This window comes from Cetorhinus maximus, chromosome 3 (assembly GCF_964194155.1).
Source record: "Cetorhinus maximus chromosome 3, sCetMax3.hap1.1, whole genome shotgun sequence".
In the NCBI taxonomy this organism is placed as follows: Eukaryota; Metazoa; Chordata; class Chondrichthyes; order Lamniformes; family Cetorhinidae; genus Cetorhinus; species Cetorhinus maximus.
This window is the reverse complement of record NC_135881.1, coordinates 94,658,390-94,675,354: the sequence shown is the minus strand read 5'-3', so window position 1 is coordinate 94,675,354 and position 16,965 is coordinate 94,658,390. Positions and strand designations below refer to the sequence as shown.

Here is a 16,965-nt window from a genome sequence, read left to right as displayed (position 1 = left end):
TGCCCAAGAATCAGGGCCCCCTCTCGGCGCTGCTAGTATTGTCCAAAGGAAAGGATGAAACCAGTACTGTTTCACCTATGCTGCACGAGTTGCTGGAAAGCTGCCTGATAGAAAATATGATCTGGACTCCACTCCAGATTTTCTGTCAGGGTTTACTCCCTTATGCTTCCTCTCTTGCAAGACACCCACAAGGCTGTGGGGCTATTTACCCATAGCTGGGGGTCTAGTTCGAGGAGATAATCACACGCCAGTGGGCCTGTATGCCACACATCTGGGGTCCAGACCTCCTCCGATTCCCCTGCAGTTTGGCCTTGGTCCACAAGGTACCCAGTTTACACACAGGGTGGCACTACATGGGACTTGCTGATGAAGAAGCCATACACTAACAGGAGAGGCTTACATGGCTCTCTTTTCACAATCGTTAACTGCCAGCCAGTGGTGAGAGCTGAAAGCAAGAGATGACAAACAGCCTAACCACTACGCACCACCCAATACTAACACACTTGAGGCTTTGCATCAACTGGACAGACACACCAAGGAAAGGGATAAACTCATTTTGATATATATTAGTGACCTGGACAGGTATGGGCATAATTTCAAAGTTTGCAGATGACGCCAACTTGGGAAGTGTACTAAACAGTGAGGATTGTAGCAGGCTTCAGGAGGAAATAGACAAACTGGTGAAATGAGCCGATGAAATTTAATGCAGAAATGTGTGAAGAATGAGGAGAGGTGATATAGACTAAATGGTACAATTTTAAAAGTGATGCAGGGCAGAAAGCAAGATCTGTGGATTCACATACATAAACCTTTGAAGGGGCAGGACAAATTGAGAAGGCTTTTTTGAAAAAAAGAAGTCTTCTATAAATAGAGGCAAGAAGTACAAAATAAAGTAAGCTGGCTAAGCCTCTGAATCAATGTTTTGACATCAGCTGGAGTACTGTGTCCATTTCTAACTACACCCCGCCTCTTTTACCAAGCTTTTAGTCATTTGACCTAATATCTCCTTTTGTGCCGTGTGTCATATTTTGTTTTATATTGCTCTTGTGAAATGCTTTAGGGCATTGTATTAGATCAAAGGTGCTACATAAATATAAGCTGTGTTTATTTAGTTATTTTGGAAAAGTTAATATGCCACCACAATGTTTATCTAATAGCTGTGCTGTGCTTCGCATTTATTCTGTATGGTGCATATTGCAAAAGCAACAGATGAGACTAGAGGTGGAGATGTAACAGAAAACACTATATTTATGATCAGTTTTTTCTAGTTTGTTTTATATTTTTACACTAGTATTCTCAGTACAATTTAGAGTCATAGGGCAGAAATTCCCCCTGATCAGGGCCGCGGTGTCATTTTACGTGGGTGGGCCAATTAAGGCCCGCCCAGCGTGACGCGCACCCAGAAGTGCTGAGCGCTTCCTGTGCGGGCGGAGGGGGTTCCCTGAGTCGGGGCCTGTGTTCTTTCGCGCATGCAAGCGAAAGAGCGTAGAAATCTCCTTGAGGCATGGAGCTGCCTCGGGGAGATTAAGTTCAGAATGTAAGTTTTTATTAAAGTCAGAAAAATATTATTTGGACATGCCCCCTCAGCATCACATGAGCTGGGACATGTTTATCAAATGTTTGAAAATTCTTAATTTAATTACTAAACTCTTCATGAAACCTCATCCCGCCCGTGGATGAGGTTTCATGAAAAATGTGAAGGCCGCCTGGGCTCTTCGCCTGCCCGCCAACCTTAAGGTTGGATGGGCAGCTGAGATTGCTGTTTTAATTGATATTTAAATGGCCATAATAGGCCTTTGACGGTTAGGTGGGCGTGTAGCCAATTTGGCTGCGCGCCCGCCGAACTGAAAATCTAAATGACGCATGGTGACGTTGGGACGCCCGCCCGACATCATCACGCATCAATTTACTCGTCAGCAAGCGGGACCAACCCGAAAATTCTTCCCGTAGAGTCATTCAGTCCGCCAAGTACATGCTGAGGTCAATTTATGTTAAAAACAGAAAATGCCGAAAATATTCAGCAGGTCAGGCAACATCTGCAGAGGGAGAAACTGAGTTAAAATGTTTTGGGTCGATGACCTTTCATCAGATGTTTCAGGTTTCCAGCATCTGTAATATTTTGCATTTGCAAACCATGTGTACGTTTGCATTGTTAGACATCATAATTCATACTCCAAAGCTAATCCAAATAGATACTTGTTGCAAAATTAACATGTCTCAATGTAAAACCCAAATCCTAAAATTTACATTACAGGAGGAAAATCACATTCTGATCATATTAGACAGGCAGATTTGCTTTTGGCTTGTACCACTGGGAGAAAACATCCAAGTCCATATTTGTGCTGTATTAAAGAAGTTCATTGCTCTGTTAATCTCTGAAATCAGAAGAGTTTATGTTGGTGAATGTGTCCAGGGCAGTCTTCATGGTAAGTACCTGAATAACGTTTGTTGCAGAGATTATTGATACCTTCTTTGCACAGCTGAAAAAGACAGCATATTGACTTTGCTGTCATTGCCATAGAAAAAAAATAAACATTCTCTGTTGATTTATAATATAAAAAAGCTTAGATTTGCACAATCTATGGTTACAATAAAATAAAACACAAGGCGGATATACCCATCAGGATAGATTGAACAGCTGGGGCTCCTCTTCCTGGAAAAGAGACAACTGATGATTGACCTGATGAGGTCTTCAATATTATGAAAGGGTTTGACATGATCATCGTAAAGAAGACTAACAGGTAAGCTCAAAACTAGAGGCCATAAATATAAGATAGTAACCAATAAATCCAACAAGGAATTGAGGAAAATACTTCTATGGCTAAAATGTAGTAAGAATGTGAAATGTGCTACCACAAGGAATAGGTGATGTGAATAGCATAGATATATTTAAAGGGAAGCTAGACAAGCAAATGAGGGAGAAGGGAATAGAAGGATACGTTGATGGGATTAGATGAAGAAGGATTAGGTGGGAGGGAAGGAAGCTCATGTGGAGCATAGCAGCATAAAACAGATGGGCTGAATGACATGTTTAGGTGCTGTAAATCCTATTTAAGAATTTCAGAGGTAGCTACATTTTCTGTAAATGTGTACACAGACCTAACAATACTGAAGTCTACACTAGATTTTTAAAAAATTATACATAAGTTTAAAAATAAATTCCATTTCTCTCTTGGCTGGGATCAAGAGATATGATAGGTTAATAATCTTTGGTTGACTATTGCCAGTGCCTTCACAGCGATTGGTAGATCTTCTATGTCCCAGTTTTTCCTTTGCACATGAGCTTTCCTATGGTATAAAAGGCCATCTCTAATGGTGCACCCTTTGTATCACCAAAGTGTACAGCTTGGATGGGCAGTGATGATTTATCATGTAGAATTCCTTCATCCGTTCTCCAAATGTGGTCATTGCTATCGCAATTGCAGAGCAATCCTGGGACAGAACAAGATTCTAGAGGAGCAACAGAAAGAGTTGATAACCATCAATTCCTATAATGATTCATATATTTTAATTGAAGTATCCATAACAGATATATCTTGACACAAGTATGAACCCGTGTTACAGAAGTGCCCAGATATATAACAGAGGAGCTCTTTCATTGAGTTAAATCCATAGCTTCATCACCCTTATAGCATGCTTTTTCATAAGCTCTCCTCACCAATCTCTCTCCTATATGTAATCCATTTGCTCAGAACTCTAACCTTCACTAAACTGTCTCATGACTCCGACCCTGCCTCTTGCTTTTATCTTTTTAAACTCTCTATTCTATCAACTCAGACCAACCACAGTTTCTTTTGGCTTCGCCGTTGGTGGCAAAGACTACAATCAAAATGTCCCAACACTCGGAATACTCTCAAACTACTCCAACTTGTGTTTCTCTCTACCTTCCAAAGCTTCCTCAGAATTTACCTCTGAGTACATTTTTAATCTCTTCTAGCTAACTGCACCCTCCTCCACCCCCGCACTGGCTTAAGAGTATTTTCAAAAATAGATGTGCAACTATTTTCTATTTTCTTTTGGCAATAATTGTACTTAAAGTCAATTAATAAATTCCTTGTTTTGAGAAGTTTGTGTTTCACAGAAAGGGGATATTGTTACCTTAACAACGATTTCAGCTTCATGCATTCTGAACACTTTTTTTTAAGCACAGGCAGATTGTTATCCAGAACAATGAAGGTTATGCCCCCTTTCAAACTCTGAATGTTCATGTCATAGCTTTAGATTTTTAATCCACAACTTCAAGCTGAATTTAATTTCACAAAATTCACATTGTAATCATATGTAAACCTGTAGATATACAGGTCATCTACTGTAATGTGTATTTATAAAGGTGTTTATTGTGTTAAGATCTTTAACCCAAGTTGGAAGTGATGTTCTTCAACAGATAACTATACCATTACTTAATTTTCAATTTTGATTACTATTGAAAGGTATAACAGTAATATAATGCATAAATATTTACAGTAGATACATTATATTAACTCCTCAATGGAAAAATGTTTGCACTTTTTGCTGAACTATTTTACAGCTCAATTTAATGGAGTTATTTTCTTACATAATCTCAGCAAATGTAGGAGATAATTGGCCTGACTTATCTCTCCTGAAGATTGCAAATCACCTCAATGATTTGAACAGTCCAAGCTTATATTTAAAATATAAAATATTCCTCTAAAAGTTATGAATTTGAATAACAGTCACTTAAGTTCAAAAGTAACTGCTAGATATTAACTTATTAAAGTGCAGCAGGCGTTTATTCAAACGTGGCTTGGTTCCTCTTTTAATCTGTAACTTCAAGGACAAATCAATCAAGTTGTTACAACATTTATATCAGCCTGATTTTGAATGGTACTCTTTTAAAACTTTATATGTTGTGACTAAATCAATGAAACTGCTGTTAAGTTAAAACTAAACAAAAATATTTTGTGTCCCATTGTGAACCAGTCAAATTGGAAATATTTTGACACACCTTCATAAAGATGATAGATACCTTTTTACAGAAAAAAATGAATTGACAGTGGGATCTTATATTTTTTAATTATCCCCTTAAAACAAAGTGCTCTATATTCAAGAATAAAAGCTGCTTGTTTGAGCTTCTCAGGTACCTGTCATTCCACAAGCACAGCGACCACTATCTGGACTTGCACCTCCCCAGTAGAACATTCTTCTTCCATCCCAGGACACCCACCAGCCCCAGCCTGCTTGGATGAAGCGAATATGGCGACAGTCCAGCTAAAGACATAACAAGAAATGCTGAGTAGGAGCAGCATAAATCATAAAGCAATTATTCCTGAACCCCCAGACAATGTTATTTCTTGACTGCATTCTATACTCCATATTGATGTTTTTTGAGTATAGTTTCCAATCCATTTAGAAGTTAAAAGTCCTCATCCTGCAAAATGATTTGGGCTGGGGAGAAGCAGGGAGGAGGGGGTTATTTCCATCATGTGGTTGGGCATGTGCAGCTACATTCATATCTTTAGAACGAGTGAGCAACTCTTTCTTGTTAAGAAACAATGGTAAACAACCAGAGCACATACTGTGAGGCACCAACAGGGTTGAAGAGAGTAAAAGAGCAGACTAGAAAGCTGAATGAATGGAAAATCAATCATTTGCCCAGTCAATGCTCCTGGAAAGTGTCAGGACAGCCCAGCAGTGGAGTCAGCCCTCAAATAAACTTAGAAATCATACTGAAGTAACAGCAGGCCTGGATTTTAAAAACTTGAAATTTGTAGGAAGATGGTGTGAAAATTGCATTTGGAAAAATTTTAAAACAAATGCATTGGTTTCAAACTGTGGCTCTTTAAAACTAGTACAGTCCTCTCACCTTGACGTGTTGCTCACAGGATTCAGAAATGCGTGTGAGGGCATTCAGCTGGATCAGTTCAGCTTCATATTTTATCTCTCTTCTGTAACAGCCAGGTTCCTCACAGGGAGATACTCTTGTGCGTCTTTCACTGTCGTGACTTACAATGGTTGTAGCTGCACCAAACACATGATAAGGTTTCATTGAAAACTCTTAAATAAAACTTTTGTTATAAATTGTGGCCAAGAATTTCCTCCCAATACAACTGATTTTGTGCCAACCGAATGTGTTTTGGTGTAAAGGCATATTCAATACAATTTGCTGATCCCACTGGTTTATTGTCATCTGATGAAGTAGAATAATTAATAAAATCCAATGCAATTGACTTAGCAACTTTGACTTTAGTTAGCTCCCATTTTCTTAGTGGGTGGGGGATAGCATGCCAGGTCCACTGGTTTCTGAAGGAGGAGGGACAAGTTTTCTTTTTTTTAGAGGAGGGATAAGTTTTCTTGTAATATATGGGCCCTATGTCAGATTACAGCTCTGGGAGACAGGTCTGCATTCAGGGTGTTAACTGTGTTTTTTGTGTTGTCTAATTTGTGTCCTTTTCACTAAAATCTGATTGGACATCACTTATTTTCTCACGCCCTCCCTCCTCCCTACCTTTTGTTTCATTTAGTCCCATTAAATTGTTTGCTTTATCTTCCTGTTCTGATCAATGGCCAATATTTGAAACATTATCATCTTTCTCTGAGTGAAGCAGTGACTAGTGGAAGGTGACATGGGCAGCACTGCGATACACAAATGTAGCAGTCAAACTGGGTTGAATGGTAAATGTTGTAATAGTATTCTGTCAATGACTTGCTGGATACTGCAACAGCACGTGCCATATACTGTGTTAAACCTTTCATATCTATCTCTTTCTGAAAGGTAGTGTTGTGAAAATGAATACAGCATAACATTATGTATTTCCAGCATTTATACGTTTTTTTCTATTTATTGAAGTAGAATGGCTGGTGCACAATATGGCAAAGTTATTCGATGGAAAAACTGCTCTATTCATCAGAATATCATATTGATGAATTTCGTCAATCAGACATGAGGGCTGCACATTAGAATACAGTTCCTGCTCACAACACTGCCTTTCAGAAAGAGATGGATATGAAAGGGTTAATACAGTTCATAGCAGGTTCTGTTTCAGTATTTCGCAAGTCATTGACTGGATACTATTACAGCTTTTACCCTTCAACCTAGCTTGACTGCTGCATTTGTGTATCACACTGCCAACCATGCAGCCTTCTACCAGTCACTGCATCACTCAGAATAGGACCAAAATCAGAGATGGGGGAATGCAGGATTGGATTCGGGTTGATGTGGTTATGGACCAACTCAATGTCTTAGAAATTTGCCAAGTTTAGTTTACAAAGATGTAATGTCAAATTTGTCAACTAGACATACAAACTAATGTCCTTTTTGTTTAAATTAATCTGCGTAAAAGTTTGTCAGGTTCTAGTATTCTGCAGGCTGACAATAAACTGAATAGCTGGCACAGGAAAGCAGCAGCCCTGTCCCCCAAAGCACCCACCACAAGAACATATCTTCTCTGGTCTCCATCCCACCATCCAGGGTCATCATTAGTTGTTTTTGATTGAAAAATCACATGCAGATATATATGACATGCATGGAGCCTAATACATCAGTTTGCTGACCATATGATATGCTCCCTGGAAATCTAAGCCCGTGTGGAAGTACTACATCTTGGAAAAGTTAATGCTTTAACGTAATTGCCCTGTTAACAGTATCTCTAACAACCCCTTTGCTATTATCAAAATTAAAATATATTAAAATAATTAATGTATTGAAGTATTTAAGTTTAAATTTCATCATTAAGTTTATCTCTGAAATTCTCTAGTTTAGCAAACATATAATGCTATTAAAATGTGGTCATGAAAGATAAACTGCATGTGGACTGGTTGGCTCGAATGGCCTGTTATTACACTGTGACTTAATGTCTGTGTTTTTGACAAACTGTGGTTTGAAATGATTTTGAAATCAGCTCAGTTGACTGTGGTCTTGTGTTCATATAAAGCATCATTTGTTAGCTAACATCTCTTGTCATTTTGACAGAATCTAATTACCTGTCAATTGGTCAGAGGTCATATCACAGAAAACTTCAAACTCTGGAACTCCTGATCCAACTCCGTCTGGGTCAATGATGTAACGTTGTGATTCCTGGAACCCTGCTTCTTTCAGTGCAGCACAGGACTCCAGCACCAAGGCTTTGGAACCTATAAACCACAACACACAGTCCAGATTTCAAACTGGTTGGATATTCTATAACATCACCTTAACAGAAAAGAATTGCCATCTATGGTTTCTACCTTCATTCCCTTGTATTACTTTTAGGGAGTGCAGGGATGGGGGAACGGAATGCTTCGTTGAAGGAATGGGGCTTTCCAGCAATCTTTTGTCAGGAAGGAAATTCCAGCAAGTAGAGCCCCAGTGGCTGAAGGCTCTGTGCTGAATGGTGTGATGAAGGGGAGGAATGGAAAATATTCAAAAGGCCCAAGTCAAAGAGTCAGATACAGGTCGAAAGGAGATTACTGAAATCAGATTGGGCAAAGCATAGGGGAAAGTTTTCAATGTTGACGATTTTATTGTTAAGGTGTTGGATGGGCAGCTAATGTAAGGCAATGTGATGGAATAATTCCTGAAGTAAAAATTCTGGGAACACACACGTGGTTGAGGCAGGATATAAAATGTGTAGGGCTAAAACCATTGTTGTCCATCTGGCAAATCACTATCTATGAAATACCCTCAATGGCAGGTATGTTTTCAATTCTTTATTATTTACTACCTCCTTTCCATACATCTTTGTGTAAAGTAGTTAAATTTAACTGCCTTTTCATTCTCCTTTTCCATGGCCAGAGTTTTTACCTTGTCGGGCGCGCCCAACCCGAATGAGCCTGAAACGACACGCGATGACATCGGGCGAGCGTCCCAATGTCATTGCGCACTTGCACGATATTTCAGTTGGCGGGGGTGCCCGGGAGTCGGCAGTGCAATTCTTTATTTTTGATTTTTTATATCTTCAGCTCCCTGAGGCAGATGTGTGTGTGTCAGGGAGCTTTCCCTGTGCACACTTGTGCTCTCACCCTCCTTCCCCCCACCACCCTCCCCCCAACACAGGCAGCACCGCCACGCGCATTTTTCCTGAGCGGGCCTTAATTGACCTGCCAGCGTGAAATCGTGGTCACGGCCCAATCGCAGGCGGCAGGCGGCTTCCTGACCGCTCCCGCTCGCCCCCACTGAGCCCACCTGATGAGGTAAAAATTCTGGCCTATGTTTGAGGCTGTGCTGTCTTGTTGCTGTTAAGAATCTTGACTCCCTATAAGGTTAACGTTGAGCGTTTTCTTCTCCACTGTAAACATTCAAAACTTCCACAACCTCTCTTCATAACTTGTCCTTGGTCCTAGCTACCAATTTAGTGCCCTTTGCTGTACCATCTCCAATGCTTTAATGCCTTTCAAATAATTGGCTGTATACAGTCCCCCTCATGGGACTAAGCTAGTGCCCTATATACACTCTATCACTGAGATATATGCTCTATTGCTTTGGTTAAACATCCCAAGGTCCTACTTTACCCTCTTTACTGCTGCCATACTATACAGAGTGTTGATGGCTTCAGCGATTTATCCACCAGTGTTCGCAAATCACTCTCCTGTATTTTGTACTGTAGAATAAGACCATTTATCTTATTTTGCAACTCTTTATTAGCTTCTCAGCAAAGAGATAGGCATGTCTCTAGTGAAACTAATCCCAACTGAACAGTTTCCTCCTTCCTTACATATGGTCCGAATGTAATACACCATCTCTTAATTTTTTCACGTAATTTATTTGTCTCTCCCTATCCAGTGCAGAGTGTGGCACTTTTAGTAATCCCCAGATTATTACCCTGGAGATATTAGTCGATTCCTTTCACTTTGAAACTAAATTTTCAAAGGCTTGAACCTGTTCTTTCATAGATAATTGATTCCTATGTGAACCGAAGCCTGTGGCTTTTCATCCTCCTTTTTGAAGAGTATCGCCACCTGTTCCATTTCATCCCCAACTCTTACATCAGGGAGGCAACATACCATGTGGGACTCCTAGTCATAACTGCAAAAAAAAAGTAACTGGTCCTTCCACTTATAGAGTCTTTATAACTATGACCTTCCTGTTCAGTCTCTTTTTTCTTCCCTCAGATAATCCTTTGTTTCATTATGCCATGGTAACACTCCTGGCTACCCTTCCTGATTCACCTTCACTCTCTGCTTCTTAGCTATGACAAACCATATACTTATCAAGTAGTGTTAGGAGTTTGTGATTGCCCTCATTTTTTATCTGTCTGTTCCCCTTGTGGGTAGTCACCTACTTACTCCGTCCCACTTCACCGTCCAGCTCTTGGCTGTCTTCCAGTCTGTGGGATGATGACAATGTGGAGTTGGTGTTCCCCTATTCCGCGGGTGAAATTTTGCACTGCGTTGGGGTCCCCACGCCTCCCAGTGTAAATGTCGGGTGTGCACCCACCCCATTCCAGCAGCTTGCCCTGCATTTAATGGTCAGTGGGCCATTACTTGGCTCAAGGTGAAACTTTCACCCCTCCATCTGGGAAGGAAGTCCTGCCTCTGGTTCCAGCTTGGAACTGGGGGACTGCATCAAATCCACAATGGAGGTTGTTGTTGAAGCTGGACATTGATAAAAATGAGGCATCACCAGGGTCAGGCCCCAGCTAGAGGGGTGGAATGGAGTGCAGTGTTGGGTGGACCGACAAGGAGGGGGAAATGGGGGGTAAGACTGTGGAGGGGCCTCTGATGGTTCAAGACAGCCCATAAAGCAGGTACCACCCCACCCACCCCCCGCACTTTGCCTGCCACCAACCCAAGCCATGAAAGCTCACAGGCTTCACACTTGGTTCTAGCCTCCACCCACCATGGGAAAGCAGCGGGGTTGAATGAGGTCCTTAAGTGCCTATTAATTAGCCATCTAAGAGCCTCAATTAACCCTGTCAGGCAGAAAATTGTGACGGGGGGGCAGGTGCAGGTGTGCAGGCTCCAGGAATGGCTCTCGTCATATTGTGTCCAATTTTATACTCCCTTCCCGCCTGCCACCCTGCACCCGCTGGAGTGTAAAATTCAGCCCTATATGTTGCATATTACAGATGATTGTTACCAATGTTCTAATCCTGCAAGTGTAATTCCTCTATATAACCCATGGATAAAGGATTGTCCATAGCTTACATAGTGTTGAAGTCATAAGATATCCCCGATACCCAGTTATGTGATCAAACCATCTTTTATATATCTTTTTTGAATCAGAAAGAGCTACCAATCTTGGCTAAGCTGTCATCAAGGTTCTAACCAACCAGAGAAGAAATAAAGACAACTAAACCCAAGTCCAGTTTCCAGTGTCTGTGACATCTTTTGATTATCTGCTCATCTCCACAATCACCACACCCTCAATGTGTCTCTTCCACCCCACCCCCCCACCCACCTTAAACCAATTTATATTTCTCCCTTCTTCTAACTATGCTTCAGTTCTGCCGAAGGGCCATGAAGGCTCGAAACGTTAACTGATTTCTTCTCCGCCGATGCTGCCAGACCTGCTGAGTTTTTCCAGGTAATTCTGTTTTTGTTCCAGTTTCCAGTAATTGGTTTAAAAGCAATGTAAGGAATTGACTTAGAAACAGACAGCCTCCCTTTAATTTTAGTTTGAGAATTGTACCTAAAAGTTAAATTACAACCATGATAATTAATTCTGTAATGTGAGAAAGGGAGAATGCAGAATTATTAGTTTCTTCAGATATAATGTATCCTTGTGTAAAATCTGGTTTTAATAAGTTCATTGTAATATTATGAATTATTAGGAAAGGAAAAAATGTTACAAATTAAGCTATGTTCTTTGTGCTTTCTGTAGCTAATCATGTTTCCAGTTTGTAACTAATCACTCAAGTTACAAGAACATCTGCATTTCATAAAATCTCTCAGCAAGTCCACAAAAAATACTGAGCACACGGGAGTAATAAAACATTTGTTTCAATTACATCCTAGATGTTTCCTGACTATGAAAAGATTAACTACAGCTGGATTTCTCATGCTGCAAGGAACTTCACGTGTCAGGAAAACTAGTGGCAGTGAGTCAGGCTGTAATCAAATCAAAGGCACCAACTTCCACAAGATTTACACATCATTAAAACTAAGGCCTGAATTTTACGTTCCGAGGTTGGGCGCGCGCCTGACCCGAATGCACGTGAAATTGCGTGAGATGACGTCAGGCATGCATCCCGACGTTGTCGTGTACGTGAGCAATATTGAGGTCGGCAGGTGCGCACAGGAGTTGGAGTCGCACCCACCAACAATTAAAGCACCAATTAAGGCCATTAAAAAGCAATTTGTACTCAATTTTATGTCGCCCGTGCGATTTCGCGCTCCTCGCATGAGCAGGTGGGCAGCACGTTTTTAGCGAATTGTCATCCAAGTGTGGAATAAAAAGGGTTTGGAGCATTGCCATGGTGAGTAGTGAGGAGTTTAGGGGCTAGTTCACTGCTGGTTGCTTCATGAAACTTGGCAGCTTCATCTCTGTTTTGAGCTTTAGTCTTTATATTTCCAGGCTTCATTTCAGGATTCACTGGTGTCTCCAAGGCCCCTGGAGGATTTACACTCTGTGCACCCATCCAGTTACCAGACAGCCTTCTGTTTCCCTGGTAGTGGGGATTATCTACTACACTGGAGGCACCTCGTCTGAGGAGGAAGAGAGGGGCAGAAGGGAGAGGTGGCCAGGTGTCTGTAGGCAGCATCCAATGGAGCGACCTGTGGGAGGAGAGGCGCAGGCACAGGGGGCGCAGGGCCTGCAGGAAGTCCAAGGTGTTAGAGGCTGGAGAAAACACCACTATCCTGCTGCCAGGATTTACAGGCGGCGATGCAGCTACCTCAACATGTCCGAGGTGCGATGCCAAAGAAGCTCTGCCTCTCCAGGGAGAACGTGACCTCCATTTGTCAGATGATTGGGCCTGAGATCACCTCCAACTGTGTGGGTGGTTTCAGCCAGTGGTGCCGAAAGTCACAGCGGCCCTCAACATCCATGCCTCCAGCTCTTTCCAGGGGTCAGTGGGGGATCTTTCTGGAGTCTCCCAATCAGCTGTCCACAGTTGCTCAAGCTGGTGACAGAAGCTCTGTTCAGGCAGGTAATGACATTTATTCATTTCTGGACAGATGAAGCCAGCCAGGCTGAGCGAGCCAGAGGCTTTGCAGCGATTGCTGGGTTCCCCCACATCCAGGGTGCCATCAGCTGCACACATGTGGCCATCAAGGCGCCAGCGGGTCAGTCGGGTGCCTTCGTCAACAGGAAGGGCTTCCACTCCATGAACATGCAGATACTGTGTGACCACAGGATGCAGATTCTACAAGTCTGTGCAAGGTACCCTGGCAGCTCCCATGACCCTTACATCCTGAGACACTCCCTGGTGCTCCAGCCCGACTGGATGGCTGGCTGCTGGGTGACAAGGGCTGTCCTTTGAAAAGGTGGCTTATGATGCCTCTCCACCATCCAAGAACAGAAGCAGAGCAGTGTTATAATAGGAGACATGCCTCCACAAGGGCGGTGATGGAGAGGGCCATAGATCTTCTGAAGGTGTGCTTCCAATGCCTGGACCATTCAGGGGGAGCACTACAATACCCCCCAGAGCGGGTGTCTCTGATAGTCATTGCATGCTGCACTCTCCACAATCTGGCTCTGGCAAAGGGGGACCCACTGCAGGAAGAAGATCTTGAGGCAGCTCCACAGGCCACAGAGGATGACTCCAGTGGTGGATCAGAAGAGTAGCCGAGGGGAGAACATGGTGAGGGCAGACCCCTAGATCCTTCAGGGAAGCAGGGACATGAGGGAGGCCTTGATCCAACGCTCCTTCAGCTAGGCTGCCAAAGATCTGCTTCCACCTCATGCCAGGGCTGCTACCTCTCTACCAGATGTTTGAAGTGACCCTTTCATTTGAACCCAAAGGCCACTCAGTGCCTGTGCAATAAAGTTTAGAGCCACTCATGTCGAGGATGACATACGTGCCCTGCAGCTACAAAACAAGTTAACTTACATTTGCGAGTGCTGTGTCTTGGTGACGCCCCCCCACCCCCCCCACCCCCCCCCCCCTCCCCTCGCTGGCAGTGGCATTGAAGACAGCCTGCTGACTGTACTTTCCTATTGGCCTTGATGACCTTGGCGGTCGTCCACTGGCCAATGAAGCCTGTGCAGGCCCTGCATAGGAGGGAGAGTCCGGCTGGGTGCTCCTCAGTCATCGTGGCCTCAGCAGGTGCCATGGTCATTGGCAGAGGGGCGGAACAGCTGCTGCTGTCACTTAGAGCACCCTGACAGGAGCCCGCAGAGACGACAGGCAGCTTGTGCGCCAACATGAGATCGGTCTGTACTCCCGGCTCATCATTGATGGACGGGCACCTGGCAGAGATACTGGGTGCCTCATCCATCTCTCACACTGGCAGAGATCTTCTGAGGTCATTTCCTGTGTGAAGGTTTTCAGGTCCAAGCGCATCCCCAGGAACCCCTGATTCTGTCCCTGGAGCTGCCTCTCCATGAGAGTCGCCACTCTCTCAATGGAGGAGGCAGTGCACTCGGCCATGAGGGTCAACGCAGTGCTCATGCTATACATGGACTCCTCCACAACAGAGACCATGGCACACGTACCCTCATGGATCTCTGCCAGATCCTCCAGCACAACCCACTGGACATCCAGCATCTGCCACCTAATGGATGACACCAGGGCCTCGGACTCAGCATGGTCCTGGTCTCCCAACAGTCCTCTGACTGCAGGTGCCCTGGGCACTCTCTGCCTCCGTCTGCTCCTCATGCAAGTGTGCCGTGCCCTCACCGCTGTGTTTGTATTGTACATTGACAATATTGACATTGTATTTGACATTGTAGCTGATGATCTAATGCCCACCGAAGTGCTGGTATCTGTGCTGGTACCTGGTGCAGAAATGGAGTGTGATGGAGGTGCATGTGACAGCCACTGGTCCTCCGGCGTGAAGGGTGGCTCCTCGGGGTCCTGCACTCATTAGCTGGATGGCAATTCTAGGGGAGAAATATGACATGTCACTAGTATCAGTCATCACACTGTCACTGTGCATGCTAGGTGGGCTGGTGAGACAATGGAGATCTGCATCATGGTGCTATCGTCTTTCAATGAACAATGGGGATTCCATCGTCTTTCAATGAACAATGGGGATTCCATCATCTTTCAATGAACAATGGGGATTCCAGGTTTGAGGTTTCCATTAAAGGTGAGACAACATAACAATGTTTACACACTCCAACACTCGCATCTGTGCACTGCACTCTTACCTTCGTCAGAGACCCCGCCTCTCCACAACCAGTGGACCAAGCTGGGCGTTGGCACTCCATGTCCAGGGCATCCATGTTGTACCTCATCAATATGAACAGTTTTGGGGGGCCTCCACCTGTCCTTGACCTCTCAATGTTGTTATTGCTTCTCTTCTCCTGAAAGGACAGCGGAGCATTGATTATTCCACTCTCTACCTGCAGCGCCATTGCAGCCTGGGCAACCCCACCTGAGGAATAACTTGCAGGGTACATCCGAGTCGTGGGCCTCAACCTGCAAAGCAATCAGGCTAAGCAGCCAGAGCTCACCGCCTTGGCTGGCGCCGATGTCATTGACAGTTGGCACTCAGACTCTTACATGTCTGAGCACCACGGGGTTAACACTTCTCCACACAGATCCATACCAACTTGGTACTCACTCTTGATGAACACGGCAGATCGTTGAACGTTTTGCAGCACTGCACCCATGAGCGCCACACAACATCGTGGCTGCTGACCTGGGCTGCCACCTTTGCCCATGCTTTCTTGGTCAGATGCGGTGTCCTCCTCTTGCCATTCCTGGGGATGATGATGTCCTGCCTGGCACTGACCTCCTCCATGAGGATTCTTAGGCACTCATTCGAGAACCGGGGAGGGGGCCACGTGCTCACAGGACTTGCCCTCCTGCCTGGCGGGACAAGCATGGGCAGATGCCATTGCAGCTCAAAAAAAAAGTTTCATCAAAGAACTCCAAAGCTACAAAGTGTCCCCTGGTAGCCCAGGAAGCTGCCTCTGCTGCTTTTAAATCCCCCACTGGGTTGCCATTGGACCAGGCGCTCGACAGTCTCCTGCCCCCGCCCAGCCCTTACGACCATTAAGCAGACGCGTTTCACACTGAGTGGCCCTTCATTGGCCACCCAGCCTGAAATCGCATTGGAAACACAATCTCGCATGGGAGCAGATTATATGTCCGCTTGCGGGCCCCCCCCCACCAACTTGGCGTACACGCCAAGCATGAGATTCAGGCCTAAGTTAAAATCAAAACATTGGTTGTATAAATCCTTTAAATTGGCTTTTTGCCTTGAGTACTTCAAAACATTTAAACATCACAACTTTCTTCCTCTTACTGCACCTTTTCTATTGTGATGTAAGTGTTGCTCTGCTGGTCATGAAACTGAACACATTCCACTGTAAATTGACCAGGAATGCAGAGTGGGAGGAAGAAAGTTGGGCAGGATCCAGATGCAAAGATCTCTGCACAGAAGAGCATCGGAGATCAGTCACTGAGATGGATCCAAGCTGGGTAGAGTGTACAACCACCCCATACAAGATACCTGGTGCCATAAAGATACCACACCAACACAATCACTTTGCCCATTTTCATAGGTCCAACCTCCTTTCTACCCTGGACAGAATTTGGGCCTTGGGAAGAAACCAATTTATAGGTCCTTGTGGGAATGGAAGTGAAAATGGGGCCTACTGGAATGTCCAGGCTAACGTCATTGCCTGGAAGCTCCTGGAATTGCCTGATCCAATTTTTACTTGTGATCAGCGCTTTGATCCCTTGTGAATCACATGTAGAGCTGCACCTTATAGAGGGGAGCCACCAGTGGTAAGCTCATGTGGCTTTGCAGTGCTGCATCTTCCTACCACTCCCCACCCCGTCCCGCCCCACTAAGATCTTGGTATCAGCCTTAGTTCACCACATCATGTTGAAATGATATGGAGAGGATGCATTGCGGGTGGATCTAGGGAAACCGACCGATTTCCTTGCTTCCCCACTGATTACCGCCAACTCC

The 16,965-nt window shown here is 44.1% G+C and overlaps 1 protein-coding gene across 4 annotated transcripts in view; it reads right to left on the bottom strand.

The window, feature by feature from the left end:
- Window positions 1-541: 541 nt before the first annotated feature.
- The window catches only part of LOC144678793 (uncharacterized), a 56,279-nt gene continuing 39,855 nt past the window's right edge, over window positions 542-16,965 (bottom strand). For all 4 annotated transcript variants that reach the window (XM_078538728.1, XM_078538729.1, XM_078538726.1 and 1 more), the window contains exons 12-15: window positions 7,942-8,091; window positions 5,825-5,979; window positions 5,103-5,229; window positions 542-3,450 (exon numbers count right to left, since the gene is read on the bottom strand). In XM_078538728.1, coding sequence (XP_078394854.1) covers window positions 3,254-3,450; window positions 5,103-5,229; window positions 5,825-5,979; window positions 7,942-8,091 — 629 coding nt within the window. In that variant the 3' untranslated portion in view covers window positions 542-3,253. The remainder of the gene's footprint in view (window positions 3,451-5,102; window positions 5,230-5,824; window positions 5,980-7,941; window positions 8,092-16,965) is intronic.